Consider the following 16063-nt stretch of genomic DNA (forward strand, 5'->3'; position numbering starts at 1 on the left):
GAGCCCAGAGTAAATGATCCCTAGTAACCCCTTGTTTAGCTAAAGCGTCTGGTTTTCCATTGGTTGATCTTCTTTCTCATTGATCTCTTAATGTCATGTTACTAGTAATCCATTTGAATTTCTTAATATGCTTCGTATACGCCCAAATTACTGCCTCCAGTTCCTGTAAGAAGCTCAGCTCTAACTGAGTCCTCCACATTTGCCTGTCCCAAAAAGAAGGCCACAACAATTCCTACTTTGTTCCTGAAAACAACCCCTATACCGGAAGGACCTGGGTTGCCTTGGCTGCTCCCACTTCAGAATCTGATTCCCATTCCTGTAATCAGAATCAGAATGGTCTATTCCTATTGCAATCATTTGGTTGGGCTGAATCAGAATCTGATTCCCATTCCTGTTGGAATGGCGTCCCCCCATTTCAGGGAATGACCATTCCCTTCCCCTCCCTTGGGAATGAGAATCCATTCCATTTGATTACAATTCCAAATCCGATTCCTGTCTGAACCAAACAGGTGGGGTGGGGGGGGGGGACTAGACCATTCCAATTCCGACTGTGAACCAAATTTGACACTTATGAGAAACTGTTTGGTGGTAAACAGTAGGAAAGTGTTCCAAATATCATCGAAAGAGAATTATGAGAAACGTTTTTTGCTACTAGATTCCAGTTCTTCCAAATATCATCAAAAGAGAACTCCATTCCGATTCCAACTGTGAACCAAATGGACTCTTATGAGAAACTGTTCAGTGGTAAGTAGTAGGAATTAGGAAAGTGTTCCAAGCATCATCAAAAGAGAATTATGAGAATTCTTTTTGCTACTAGATGCCAGTTCTTCCAAATATCATCAAAAAAGAATTGTGAGAAAGTGTTAAAAGTATCAAGACACCCCGATACAGACCAATGTTCTGAAAATTGTAGTTGTATCATAAATCATAAAGGGGTTTGAATCGAATCGCAAGATTTTTTCTTATTTTTTCAAAAGATGTTCAAAACTCTAAAATATACCTAAATCTCTCAAAAAAACAAAAAAGAAAAAAATGCTTTGCACAAGCTTTCTAACCCATAAACGTCTTATAACTATATAGTAATGACACACTTATAGTTACACTAGTGTCAATAAAAAGCAATATCTTTAATTATCTTGATATGAAATATGAATGAACCATAATTTTTTAAAAGGAACCATAACTATATAGTATAGAGTCTTGTTTCTATTGTTTTAAATTTTAACTTTCAAGTGTTCAACAAAGTAACAAACTACACACATCAAGTCATCAATTAATAATTATCCATACAATTTATACGATAGTGAGACAAACACTACAAATGAAAGTCTAAGTGTAAGTGCTTCATAAATCATAATCTAATTTAAAGGAGGAAGGAAAATATAAACAAGGGAAAAATGAAGAGAGGAAAGAATGTGGCAAAGTCACTGTTTTAATATGAATAATGAAACAAAGAAAACAAATGAACCTTGTTTTCATGTTAGAGAAGAGTGAAAAAATAGAATATATCCCTGTTTTTTCATAAAAAAAAAATGAGAGTGAAAATAATTGAATGATACATGTTTTAACATTAGCAAAAAGAAAAAAAAAAGGAAGCTATTTTTGCACAATAGAAAACACCCTGTTTTAACCTAAAAAGTGCAAATACATATCTGTTTTTGCATAATACAGTTTTATTTTGTGTAAGAAAGAATGAAAAATGGGGATGAACCCCTGTTTTGTGATTAGAAAAAGGGTGTGGGGAATATATCAGGGATAAAGCCCTATTTTCTTGCAAGAAACAAGTAAAATTATTGGGGAAAAGCCCCTATTTTTGTATGGAAAAAGGGTGAAAAGTAAAAGGGCGGAGCCCCTATTTTTATGCAAAAAAAAAATCAAGATAAAATATTATGAAACAAGGGGGAAATATTATGAAACTAGGTACCCCTAGCTTTCATGAAAAAATGAATGAAAAACATGGAATGGAGCCCCTGTTTTCATGCCAAAAAACCGATTGAAACAAATGGGGCGGAGCCCCTGTTTTTATGCCAAAATACCGACAGAAATAAATAGGGTGGAGCCCCTGTTTTCATGCCAAAAAACCAACTGAAATAAAGGAGAAGAAAGAAGAGAAGAGGAAAGGAGGAAGATGAGGAGGAGGAGGAAGAAAGAAAGAAGAAAACAATACAAACCATGTACAGATAATATAAAAACAGTAGAAATAAAAAAAAAAAAAAAACAAAACAAAACCTCTCACCTTTCAATGCAGACAAGTAGAGGAGGTTGGGAGCTTCACCGAAACAATGGAGGAGGGTTTCTTCTCTTCCAGTCTCCTACCAAGTCTTTTTCTTCAATGGTAAGTCATGTTTGATTGACCAAAGTGGATATTCTATGTTTTATTAACTAAATTGACGATTCTGCCCCTCTATGTAAAGACGAAACTTTAAAAAGGAAGAGGGTTAAATGGTCATTTAATCTTAAGTTAATCTTTCAAACTCTAATCGTATGAATTGTCCAAGAATTGTGATTTACGATCTACACTAGCGATTTGCTTACAAATCGTACGATTTATTCAAAAAACGATTTATATATACGATTTGTATCGCTTTAGCCCTGATTCGATTTGAATCGTACAATTCAAATTGTGAATCACACGATTTTGAAAACACTGATTCAGACGGACATAGAGATGAGATCAGGTGTGTTGGTAGAATACAAGGTCATGGCATATAAAAGGGCCCTGCACAATGTTGTTCCCAGCTATTTGGGGTCTTGGGATAGGTAGAATACAAGGCCATCCCGAGATGTTTCCATTACACAAAAAGCCATGGCACACAGAGTGGGTGAAATATTACGGGCCTTATGGCTAAAGAATTTGTTAATGAGTTGGGCTTCCTAGTTTCAGGATCAATGTCTATTACAATACAGTAGTCAATATATTGTACTTGCACATAAACACTTTATCTGTGAGAAAGTTGCAAGGGTTGAAATTTGTCTTTTATTTGTAAGCTCTAAGGGACAATTGGATAACATACTAAGTGTGTAATTAGCTATTGTCATGTTGAAGTTTGTGACAAGTTGGATATGCATGATATATATATTTCACTTGAGAGAAGTATTATAATTTCTAGTGTTACAGATGTTGGGTATTATTGTCCTTATACTCAGGGAGTATTGTAATTTCTTGTCACGGTTGTTCTGTATGATGATCTTGGACATTTTGGCACTAGTTCTGTGGTGCTCATTGGATCTTGTTTGTGATGCAAATAACTTTTATTGGCCATGTAGGTACTTCATAAATCTATTTAAGAAATCAAAATGAAAAAGTCAGCACATGTCTCAAAAAATAACCTTCTATTATTTCTCGCTATAAATCTTCCCATTTTATGTCTTTTGGTCATCTAAGAACATCAAATTATTATAACAGAAGATTCCTTACAAATTCTTGCAAATTGTATGGTCAAAGAAGGATTAAGGTTTGTTTCTTGTAAGTTGCATGTGACGAGGTTGAAATTGAACTTTAGCTTTTCCTAAGAGTTTTCTTTAATAACATTGAAACCTGATATTGCATAAAACTTATCTAATCGTAAGTTTCTTTATTAACATTGAAACATGTAGTGGTCTAATACTACATTATTCATTTGATTTATGCTTGTAAATGTTCTTGCAGTCGAAGGAAGAATCCAGGAAAGCAGCATATGATGTACTACTTTCGATAAGTTCCAGCTTGAAGAGGGATATGTTTTCAAGTGGTACACCTCATCAACGACTGTTTAGTATGGTAACTTTATATTTTCTCCTAGTTACAAATAATTCTATATTTACATGAAAGAAACCTTTTTTTTTAATTGGGTCAAGTATGGAGCTTCCCTACAGAACCAGCCCCTTTTTTATTGATAATGATGTCAAAAGAGAAGTGTTATCATTTGTCAATATGATGAAGTGATGACTGGTTGTTTTTTCCTCTAGTGAATGTGATGACTAATTTGGTGTCTAGGCATTGACTAGTTGGTAGAAAAAAAAAAAAAAAAAAAAGATATGTTTTGAATTTAAGATATTGATGCAATCTCATTCTTGTCCAGAAGCTGAAGTGAAGAGAAGAGAGAAGAGAGAAAGAGAGAGGAGAAAAGAGAGATCTGAGAGCAAGAAGTGTTGCTGGCGGCATCAGCTTTTTGGTATTTATATTAGGTTGACCAAAATATAACATAAAGAGGGGAATTACAATAGTACCCCTGCAGCGCTAACAGAAACAAAAATACAAAGAAAAACAAACTTATAAACAGCCTTTTATACTTGTTTATAAACAACTCATAAATTAAGTAAATATAGATTACATGTATGCAGGAAAAGAATGATGCTTGTTAAATATGCTGCTAGTCAGAAAGGCAGTGTTCGTGATGGATAGATCTAAGGCACCAAGTCCAAATGGTTTTACTATGGCTTTCTACCAAGATTGTTGGGACATTTTGAAAGAAGATTTATGTGATGCTGTTAAGGAATTTGCCGAGAATTATATAGTAAGCCCGGGAGTCAATGCCACCTTTTTGGCCTTAGTCCCTAATAAACCAGATGCTATCCAACCTAAGGATTACAGGCCCATTAGTTTGGTAACTAGCACTTACAAAATCTTGGCTAAGGTGTTGTCTTTGAGGCTGAAAGTAGTTCTCCCATCCCTAATAAGCCAAGCCCAAGGGGCATTTGTACAAGAGAGACAAATAGTAGATCAGATCCTAATTGCTAGTGAGTGTGTGGAGGATATGAGAAGATCGAAAAGAAAAGGTTTTGTTTGTAAGTTTGGATCTAGAAAAGGCCTATGACTTGGTGGACTAGCACTTCATGGTACAAGTAATGAGAAATTGTGGCTTTGGGAATAAGTGGTGCGGTTGGATTTTTGGATGTGTGAGTTCATGCCATTACTCTGTCTTGGTTAATGGAGTGGTGAAGGACTTCTTCCTAGCTTGTAGAGGTATCAAGCAAGGGGCTTTCACCTTTCCTCTTCACTCTAATAGCAGAGGTGCTTAGTAGAATGATCTCAAAGGCTGACAAAGAAGAAGTGATTAAAGGGTGGAGGATGGGTAGGGATGGTACTACGGTCACCCATCTCCAATTTTCATATGATATTTTGATTTTTTGTGAAGGGGATGATATTGAGAAAGTGAGAAATCTTAAGGATCTGGTTAGGAACTTTGAGAGGGTGTCAAATCTGAGTGTCAACTTTGGGAATAGTTGTGTAGCCGGGGTTAACTTGGAGGACAGTCAGGTGGAGGCTATAACAAGAAGCTTAGGGTGTTCTATCTCGTCTTGGCCTATGACCTACTTGGGGCTTCTGTTAGGGGAAAACCCTAAGGAAAGTAGCTTTTGGTGTCCAGTGGTGGAGAGGTTTCAAAAGAAGTTGACTTCGTGGAGGAAAAACTATATATCTTTGGGGGGTAGAATCACATTGATAAGAGCCACATTAGCTAACCTACCAACTTATTTCCTTTCTATGTTTAGGATACCACCTAGGGAAGCTAAGGAGCTAGAGAAGGTGATGAGAGATTTCCTCTGGGAGCTGGGGGAAGGTAAGAAGGATCACTTGATAAAATGGGAGGTGGTATGCCAGAATAAAGACGAGGGGGATTGGGGTTAGGAAATTTGATTAAAACAATAAAGCACTGCTGGGGAAGTGGCTGTGGAGGTGGCCGGTGGAGAGAGAGAGGCTCTGGCATGGGTGGGATGCTAGAGTATCATGGCAGGAAACCTGGGCAACACCATGGAAAGCATTATGGCATCCTTCCTCAATTTCTCAGTTTTGTCTGGCATGATGTTTGTAATGGTAACTCTGTCCTTTTTTGGGAGGATACTTGGGTTGGAGAGGCTCCATTGAAGGACCTATTCCCTTCTTTGTTCTCTGTTTCAAGGTACAAAAAGGAGTCTGTGTCAAAGTTTTGTTCCTTTACGACTAATCCATTAACACCAAATTGGGACTTTGGGTTTCGTAGAGGTCTAAGGGAAGAGGAAATTGTGTCCCTAACAAATCTGCTAAGCTACTTGATACAGTATGTTTGGACCCTTTTGAACCCGACAAACGGATCTGGACACCCAAGCCAAATGGATCCTTCTCTTGCGCTTCTTTCTTTAAATCCATTACTCAATCTACCCCCATTCAGCCTTTCCCTTTTAAGGAAATCTGGTGTAGGCCTGTTCCCCCTAAGGTTATGGCTTTTTGCTGGGATGTGCATTATGGGAAAATAAACACCTTAGACATTCTACAAAAGAGAAGACCTTATGTCTGTCTCTCACCTTGCTGGTGTATCCTTTGCAAGTCACATGGTGAGGACTGTAACCATTTACTAATATCCTGTTCATTTATTGCAGAGTTATGGGAGTGGCTCTTCTCATTGTTTGGGTGCAGGTTGGTTAGTTCAGCGGATGCAAGTTTGATCTTTGATCCTGCTTTCTTCCCTCGGCGACACAGAAGAGGAAGAATTATGTGGGTGTGCAAGAGCAGCGCTGATCTGGTCCATTTGGGAAGAAAGGAATACCGGAACTTTCCAAGAGAAGGAGAGAAACCTAGAAGAGATGAAGGACTGCATTCTAAATAGGGTGATCCTATGGCTAAAATCACTGACCTATTCCATCAATTCTCGTTTAATGATATTTGGAGGAATTGGTTAGCAGTGGCTAATTGTTCATCTAGAAAGGCTAAAATGAGTTTGACGTAGGAGCCCCCTCCTGAAAGCTTTTTGAAGTTGAACTTTGATGGAAGTAGTCTTAGTAATCCAGGTCTGTCAGGGGTGGGAGGGGTACTGAGGAATGAGGCTGGGAATGTGGTTCTTATTTACTCGGGGCCCATAGGAGTTGAAAACTCTAGTAGGGCGGAACTTGCAGCCGCTATCCAGGGAGTACAGCTAGCTGTGCAGATAGGTGTGGAATAACTGATAATAGAAGGGGACTCCAAGGTGGTAGTGGGATGGCTACAAAACCTGGACTCTATAGTGTGGTGTTTTAAGAATGAAATTAAAAAATTCAACTGCCTGACAAGGAGCTTGACAGTGAGATTACAATGGGTGGGGAGATCAGCAAACTCTATGGTTGATGGTCTTGCAAAGCAAGGGGTAAACAGGGAAAGCTTATATTGGGCTCAATTGTAGATTGAATCCGTTTTCTTTTTGTCTTTCTTCCTGCTGTTAGGGGAGGACGCAGCTCGTGCCTCTCCATGGGAAGCTTGTAACTGCATTAATTCTCTATTAATGAAACTTATCTTATTACTTATAAAAAAAAAAAAAAGCTTTAGTGCCGTAGGGGTGCTTTTGTAATTTTCCCTTCTTTTAATTTTTGTATTGGGACTCCCTAGTATAAATATTATTGCTGGTGCCGCCAGCAAGAACTTTTGAATCTCAAATCTCTGTTTTCTCTCTTCTCTCCTCAGTCCTCTCTTCTTTTGCCACTCTTCTACTATTTTTCTCCAAAGATTACATAACATTTTTTCTGATGAATGAAAATAATTTATTAATTCAGAAATTAAGGCAATATAGTAAACCCATGAAGAGGCACGAGCTGTTACCTCTTCTAACAAACTATTACATCAAATTAAAAACAGGAATAAACAGAAATAAAATTACATAGCAGCCCAAAATAAATGATCCCTTGAAGCCTCTTGCTTAGCTAGCCCATCTGCTAAGGTATTTGCTGATCTTTCCACCCAAAGAGAGGTAACTGTCATATTTCTTGTGAGCCAGTTGACTTTCCTCAATAAGTCTCTATACCGCCACATAGCTGAAGCTGGCTCTGTCAGCCATCCCACAACACATACCAAGTGTTGAACTCTTAATTGTTCTGTAATCTGAATACCTTGTACAGCTGCTAAAATCTCTGATCTATTTGTCTCCTATTCCCACAGGGCCTGAAAACAAAGCTAAAATGTTGCTCTACTTATCTCTCAGCACCCCTCCTATCCCCGAAGGGCCTGGGTTTCCTTGGCTGCTACCATCGAAGTTCAGATTTGCCCAACCTTCAGGCGGAGGCTTCCACATTGCAGATTTCTTGTCATTCCTCGTATGACTATTGGCCACCACTTTCCAGTTTCTCAAAATATCATCAAAGGAAAATGTATGAAAAAAATTCATAGTTCTTAACCAAGGAATGGCTCTAGTCAAGATACAATCCTCAACAGTCTGAATGCTTCTTTCCTTTTCTTTGAATACCCTTGCATTCCTTTCTTCCCAGATTGTCCACATGGCGGCTGCTCTATTACCCTTGCATTCCTTTCCAGTTTCTCCAGATATTTTATTACATACTAAACATTTACTTTGCAGTCTTTGTTTTGAAAACAAAGAAAAAGTTAGGGTACATAGTCTAGGGCAAGGAATCACAGCCTTTGTTTTCCAAGAAAGAGTAACCGTGACTATTTGATGTGCCTTTTGTTTGTGGCAACTACACACCAGCATACCTCTAAAAAGGCCATTAACCAATGTTAGTCCCGGCAATCTGGTGTATTGGGAGGGGTAGACTGGATAAGGTCCTTACATCTGGCTTTTTTTTTTACACAGTGGCCGCTCTCAGAGTTGGACTTGCATTTTTTTGGGTGCCAGCCTGAGATTTTACCATTACATGAAGTAATGGTCCTTGTACCAACAAACCACTGATTAGAAGAAAACTTAAAAAAAAAGTCAGAATTACAATTGAGCCAGAATAAATGGTCCCTATTAACCCCTTGCTTGGCTAGAGAATCTTCCATTCCATTAGCTAATTGCGCCCCTTGAAGTACAGCTAAAAACTCCACTCTAGCTGAATCCCCCGCACCAGCTGGTCTCGAGAACAATGCAACAATACCTCCTTATTTCAGAAAACACCCCCTATACCCGAATTGGGTTGCCTTGGCTGCTCCCATCAAAGTTAAGCTTAATAAATTCATCTTCAGGTGGAATCCAAGAGGAAGTAATCTTCTCCTTCTCTGAAGAGCCTTTTGCCACCGTACCCCAATTCCTCCAAATATCATCAGAGGTTGTGAGGAAATGCCCAAGGTTTTAACCCAATGTATCCCCCTTGTTACTATGCACTCTCTTGACAGTGTAGCCGGCCAGAGATAGGTGGAAGAGGAGAGAAGAGAAGAGAAGAGAAGAGAAAAGAAAAGAGAGAGTTTGCAATGCAACAGTACTGGCGGCGCCAGTGTTTATTTAATATATATAGGGCGACAGAAATAACAAGGGAAAAGACCCTTGTGCCCCTGAGTACAATAACAGACAACAGAAATAAAAAACGAAATAAAAAAACACTTTAATTAGACAAATAGGCCCTAACAACTGCAACTAAGTTATTCTAGCATTATTCCAACACTCCCCCTCAAGTTGGAGCATAGATGTCAGTCATGCCCAACTTGTCACACAAATCTTTGTGCCGCACATGATGAAGACCTTTGGTGAAGATATCTGCAAGTTGCTCTTCCGAGTTGACATATGGTGTGCACACTTCTCCACTTTCAAGTTTCTCTCTGATAAAATGTTTGTCCACTTCAATGTGTTTCGTCCTTTCATGCAGAACTGGATTAGCAACAATATTGATGGTTGCTTTATTGTCACAGTAGAGTGAAGTAGGATTGTTTACTACAAAACCCAGTTCACCTAACAGATTTCTTATCCACATGATTTCCGCAACCCCATGAGCCATCGCTCTATATTCTGCTTCAGCACTGGATCTAGCCACCACACTTTGTTTTTTGCTTCTCCATGTGACAAGGTTTCCTCCTACAAAGGCACAATAACCACTGGTGGACTTTCGGTCATTGACTGTTCCTGCCCAATCTGCATCAGTATATACTTCCACTTTTAAGTGACTGTGTTTCTGTAACAACAAACCAGCTCCAGGAAACTTCTTGAGATATCTCAAGATCCTCTCTGCATCTTCAAAGTGAGTTGTCATCGGACTGTGCATGAATTGACTAAGGACACCCACTGCATAGACAATATCAAGCCTGGTCATAGACAAATACAGAAGTCTCCCCACAAGTCTTTGGAACATCTTTACATCTTTCAAAAACTCTCCCTGACTGTCTCCCAGATGGTGATTAGGTTCAATAGGTGAATCTGATGGTTTTACCCCCAACTTGCCTGTATCTTCTAGTAGATCTAGTACATACTTCCGTTGGGAAATAATGATGCCCTTGTGAGAGCGGGCAACTTCAATTCCAAGGAAGTATCGTAAGGAGCCTAGATCCTTCACCTCAAATTTAGTGGCTAAAGGAGCCTAGATCCTTCACCTCAAATTTAGTGGCTAAGAATTTTTTTAGTCTCTAGATTTCAGCCTCCCAATCTCCTGTGATCACTATGTCATCCACATACACAATAAGAGTTGCAATTTTACCTTCACCTCTTTTTACAAACAAGGTATGATCTGATTGGCATTGTTTGAATCCCATTTGTTGGACTGCTACATGGAACTTACTAAACCAAGCCCGAGGTGATTGTTTCAATCCATATAGGGACTTTTTCAACTTGCACACCTTTTGTTCACTGCCTCTGGCACAGAACCCTGGGGGTTGGGTCATGTACACCTCCTCTTCCAAGTCACCATTCAAGAAGGCATTCTTGATGTCCAATTGGTGAAGATCCCAGTCAAGATTTGCTGCCAAGGAAAGGAGAATCCGGATGGAGTTCATCTTCGCTGCAGGGACAAAAGTCTCTACATAGTCCACTCCATATACCTGTGTGAAGCCTCTTGCTACCAATATAGTCTTGTACCTTTCAATAGTTCCATCAGCTTTGTGTTTCACTATGAACACCCACTTGCACCCCACTGGTTCCTTCCCCTCAAGAAGATCTACCAACTCCCACGTACCATTTTTATGTAAGGCATCAATTTCTTCCTGCATTGCATATGTCCATTCAGGCTTTGACAAAGCTTCTGCCTTGGTCTTAGGGATGGGAACACTGTCCACAGAGGAGAGGAAGGCACGGTACGAGGGTGAAACATGCTCATAGGACACAAAGTTAGAGATAGGATGATTAGTGGTACAAGATCTAACACCCTTTCTCTTAGCAATAGGAATATTAAGATCATTGGGGACATGTGAATCAACATTTAAAGGAGCAATGGGAGCAAGTGTACCTGGCTGATGAGACGGATTTGCCTCGGGTGAATCCGATGATGTTGGTTGCATAGTGTCCGGCTCCACGGCTCTTGAACTCTGCTGGCTCTTATGACGACGATGGAAAACCCGGAACGGAGGAGGATCGGGTAAAGGAGGTAGTTAAATCTGAGTCTTCGCCTGTTTCTCCTCAACCCTACTCTCCCCCTGAGGAGAAACCGAGAAGAACGGTTGACTCTCAAAGAATGAGACATCAATGGAAACATAGTACTTACGGGCAATGGGATCATAGCAACGATACCCCTTTTGAGATGAGGGGTAACCATAAAAAACACAAGGAATAGCCCGAGGGTCAAGTTTACCACGAGTAGGTGATAGGTTGTGGACAAAACAACGACACCCAAAGACACGCATCGGAATGGAGGACAGCGGGGCTGTAGGGAACAGGAGCTGATGTGGGGCCTTATACTCTAGTAGCCGAGAGGGCATGCGATTGATGATATATGTCGCACACAATACTGCATCCATCCAGAACTGTTTCGGCACATTCATATGAATCAGCAAGCCACGACCAACTTCGAGTAGATGATGATTTTTTTCGTTCAGCCACACCATTTTGTTGGGATGTCCTGGCACAAGAGCTTCACTAAAGTGACCCACTCGAAGCAAAGAACTTCGTGAGATCACTATGGAAATATTCCTTTGCATTGTCCGACTGGAAAATATGAATTTCCGTTTAGAAGTGAAAGAACACCATGCGTTGGAAATCTTTCACAATTTGTGGCACTTCATCTCGAGATCGCATAGGATAAACCCAAGTGTATCGAGAATAATCATCAATCAACGTAACAAAATACTTATAGCCAGCCGCAGTAGGTAGAGTAACAGGGCCCCAAACATCAGAATAAACAATATGAAATGGAAATTCAAATCTCTTATTTCTTAAAGGTAAAGAGCTTCTACAATGCTTACTCAACTAACAAGTTTGACACTGTAATTGACTCACTGACAAGGACTCAAAAATCTTTGGGAACATAACTTTTAACGACTCAAAAGAAAGATGACCTAAACGACTATGCCATAAATAGGCCTGACTCTCACTCGCCGAACTTGTGGACTCAGTCGCCACTAGACCAGCATTATTCTCCAACTCGTAGAGACCATCCACCATGCTTCCTCTACCAATCGTCTTCCTCGAGGTCAAATCCTAAAACACATGAAGACGGAAAAAAGGTGACTGTGCAGTTGAAAGAGCGAGTAATACTACTAATGGACAACAAATTAATAGGTAATTTCGAAACATGCAGGACATTTGGTAGAGTAAGGCCAAGTGGGAGAGATATGGTGCCTCGGCCAGCTATGGTAGAAAAGGAACCATCAGCCAATCTTACCTTATCTCTCACAGAGAGAAGGTTATATGTCTGGAACAAATTTGACTTACCGGTCATGTGATTTGAGGCTCCGGAGTCAATAATCCAAGGTGAATCAGTAGTATGAGATGACACATGGAAGGCTATGGCATTACTTGATGTAGATGCAAATGAGGTAGGAGTAGGCCCAGAATCCACCTGGCGGAGAGTCCAACCATACAATTCCAAATGTTCACGGAAGGAATTGATAATATCTTCCTTAGGGTCAGAACCGGGATGTCTCTCCTGAGTTACGGAAGGACTAGTCTCTGTCGATTCCAGATTAGCTGAGTTATACCTTCTTTGATTCTGCTGGCCTGGTTTCTTGCCCTGATCCGGTGCTGACTTCTTACCCAAATCCTGTGCCCATTTAGGTTTTCCATGGAGATCCCAGCATGTATTTTTAGCGTGTCGTGTCTTCTGGCAATGAGTGCACTAAAGCTTGCTTTTATCTTCTGTTTTTTTCTGAGTGTCATCCCTTTTAAAACCACCTCCGACATTTGCATCTGAATTTCCCCGGACCGCTAGGGCAACTGACTCCCCTTCTACACCATTCATCACACTTCTTCTGCTTTCTTCTGACTGCACCAAGGCAATACACCTCCTGGACTGATGGCAAATCTTTACTACCCAAGATCTGTACCCTAATGGACTCATATGACTGATTCAGCCCTAGGAGAAAGGCAAACACACGTTGCTGTGATACAAGTGACTTATAGGCTTTTGCATCTTCATCACACTTCCAATTCACATTCTGATAGTGATCAAGTTCTTTCCATATTGATGTAAAATCAGAATAGTACATCGAGAGACTCCTCTCCCCCTGCTTGCAAGTAGAAGATTCTGCTTGTAGTTGATATATCTTGGCATAGTGTCTCTGTTCTGAATAAGTGGACTTCGCTTGTTCCCATATCTCACAAGCAGTTTCAGCCCACATAAAGGTCTTCCTTACTTGTGGCAGCATTGAAACCAAGAGCCAAGACATCACCATACTGTTCTCTTGGTCCCACCTATCATGCTCAGCACTTCCATACTTCGGTTCCTTTACTCTCCCATTGATGTATCCTATTCGCCCCCTAGCAGTGATGTAGAGTTTTATCCCCCTAGACCACTCAAGGTAATTCAGACCATCAAAGGGAATGACAGCCATGGGAAAGCTCATATCCATTCCCCCACTCACTCTATTGTGGCTCCCTGAGATTTCTGAAGTAGCAGAATTCTCAGTCGACATGGTCAAGCAGTTACTCAGTCCCACACACCGGATTTAGGACCCCTCCTTACTCCACAAAGCAATGCTCCACTCAGTTCACACCCACACACTAGGGTTTACCAACTAGGTTGTGCACAAACCGTACCAAATTCTGGACAAAACTGAGGTAATAATCGGCAGTTTCAGACCTGCCTATCAGAATTCTAGAATGGCTAACAGCCACTAATCAGCAGGAGAGATCCTTCTTGCTTATAGTCAACTCAAACCATTGAGAAGACAGGTCAGCATTGACCTACAGTTGTCTTAACACATCAACAGGATCACACCATCCAAGACAACTAGGGTTACACAGGTTCGATAGCATTCAGCTGCCCCAGATTCATAGGGTTTTCACTCGGCCCATGATCAAGGAGAGTAAAGAGGAGAAAAATAGAGGAAGAACTGTACCAGTCGTAGCTATTCTGTAGTCCAGAATCAGATTTCCTTTCTGCTAGCCTGTTCCACTAATCAGTAGTAGGGTTGATCGATCTTCTCTTGACAGTAGGGTTGATCGATCTGCTCTCTTTTAATCAATATTCCTGCTCTGATACCATCTTGACAGTGTAGCCGGCCAGAGATAGGTGGAAGAGGAGAGAAGAGAAGAGAAGAGAAGAGAAAAGAAAAGAAAAGAGAGAGTTTGCAATGCAACAGTACTGGCGGCGCCAGTGTTTATTTAATATATATAGGGCGACAGAAATAACAAGGGAAAAGACCCTTGTGCCCCTGAGTACAATAACAGACATAACAGAAATAAAAAACGAAATAAAAAAACACTTTAATTAGACAAATAGGCCCTAACAACTGCAACTAAGTTATTCTAACATTATTCCAACACACTCCGTCACCACTTTCTCATTTCTTTCTCTAAGAAGCAACAACATGAATATAACAAAATGTAAAATGCTCTATATTATTTCAAACAAGTAGAGATGAAAAAAGACAAGTTTAGCTTTAAACCGGCTCTCTGATTGACTAGGTTAACTTGTTATTTGACTACTTTGCCTAGTCAATTCTTAGTTGTCCTAGACGACTGCATAATGGGTATCAGCCACCTAGTTAGTGATGCAGTTGGTCTGGTCCTCAACTGACTAGTCAGTCAACCGGTTGACACTTTGATACCACTGCAAAAAGTGTTGTTTATAAAATAGAAGCAGTGAAGGTGGTGAATGTGAAAAGGGAAAGAACCAATGAGAGAAGATCCTTGGATTGAGGCATCATTGCCCCAACCACATCTGAGTCTTATCATGGAAGACTATGGCATTCCTTGCAAATTTACTGCAGAAATGTTACACTTATACATCTCATGAGCTTCCCCCTTGTTCAAGGAGAAAGTAGGTTATTAATAATCTTGGAACTTCTGCCAGGAGTATCCATCTTGCACTAAACAATGAGTAATGATGTGGTTGATCTAAACTGCGTCCATGAGGTAGGGGATGTTCTGTATTCCTCCAATGCTGAAAGTATTGCTATGATTGAAGGGTTTCATGTGTGTGTTTGTGTGTGTGTGTGTGTTAGGGGACAGTTGTTGAGTTAGCTCTTTCATTATTTCTTTTGTGATACAAAATAAGCACTTTGATATGAAAGATTTACCTTCCTTTGCTTTGATGCAATATTCATCTCTATATGAATTAAAGAAGAAGCAAGGTTGTTTAAGTAGGTGGTGCCTTGAATGTTAAGAAAGAAGTCTTGAATGGAAAAATGAAATTAGTGAAATCTGTTGGGATCTAGTCATGGTTTTTTCCCTGCAATATATTTCAGACTTTCTCTCGGAGCTAATTGTTAGTAGAAGGCTTTATATGACGTAATTGTGGAGAAGATCGTGAATAAAATTGGCAGGATGAAAGAGAGGAATCCTCTCAAAAGCAAGTTGATACTCATTAAAATTGCCTTTCAATGTACCTCTCACTTGTCACTTGTATCTATTCTGGTGTTGGTGGCTGAAACCTCAGAGAAAATAGAAAGAGAAGTCCCATTTCATCGAGTGGAGTAAAAGGTGGATCTGGTTGGAGTCCCTTTAATCTGACGAATAAAGCACTACTACGGGAGTAACAATGAAGATGTGGAAATGAAATGGATGAGGGCATATCAGTGTTAGCAGGTATGGAGTGTTCAACATGGATGGAACCTGGACCTAATTCTGAATCTTATAGATCCAGTATTTGACATGGAATATATGAGCATGTTTTTGGATTTTCAAATATATCCTATGTGGTGAAATCTGGTTATCGTATTCATTTTTGGAAGAGTAGTATTTACTAGGCAGACCTTACATGAAGCTTTAAAATGGAGTGGTAATGAGTGCTTACAAGAGAGACTTGGTTCAAGATTGTTATTTGTTTCAAATGGAGTGGCATGGGGACC

General features: G+C 40.0%; 1 protein-coding gene across 2 annotated transcripts in view; it reads left to right on the forward strand.

Annotated features, from left to right (window-relative positions):
- Positions 1 to 16063, forward strand: part of LOC148844907 (ARM repeat superfamily protein) — a 107143-nt gene that overhangs the window by 82529 nt on the left and 8551 nt on the right. For both annotated transcript variants that reach the window (XM_088954448.1, XM_088954449.1), the window contains exon 13: positions 3650 to 3760. In XM_088954448.1, the coding sequence (XP_088810574.1) occupies positions 3650 to 3760 (111 nt within the window). The remainder of the gene's footprint in view (positions 1 to 3649; positions 3761 to 16063) is intronic.

This window comes from Nelumbo lutea, chromosome 7, assembly GCF_056320005.1.
Source record: "Nelumbo lutea isolate HS-2025 chromosome 7, American lotus-T2T, whole genome shotgun sequence".
Taxonomy (NCBI): domain Eukaryota; kingdom Viridiplantae; phylum Streptophyta; class Magnoliopsida; order Proteales; family Nelumbonaceae; genus Nelumbo; species Nelumbo lutea.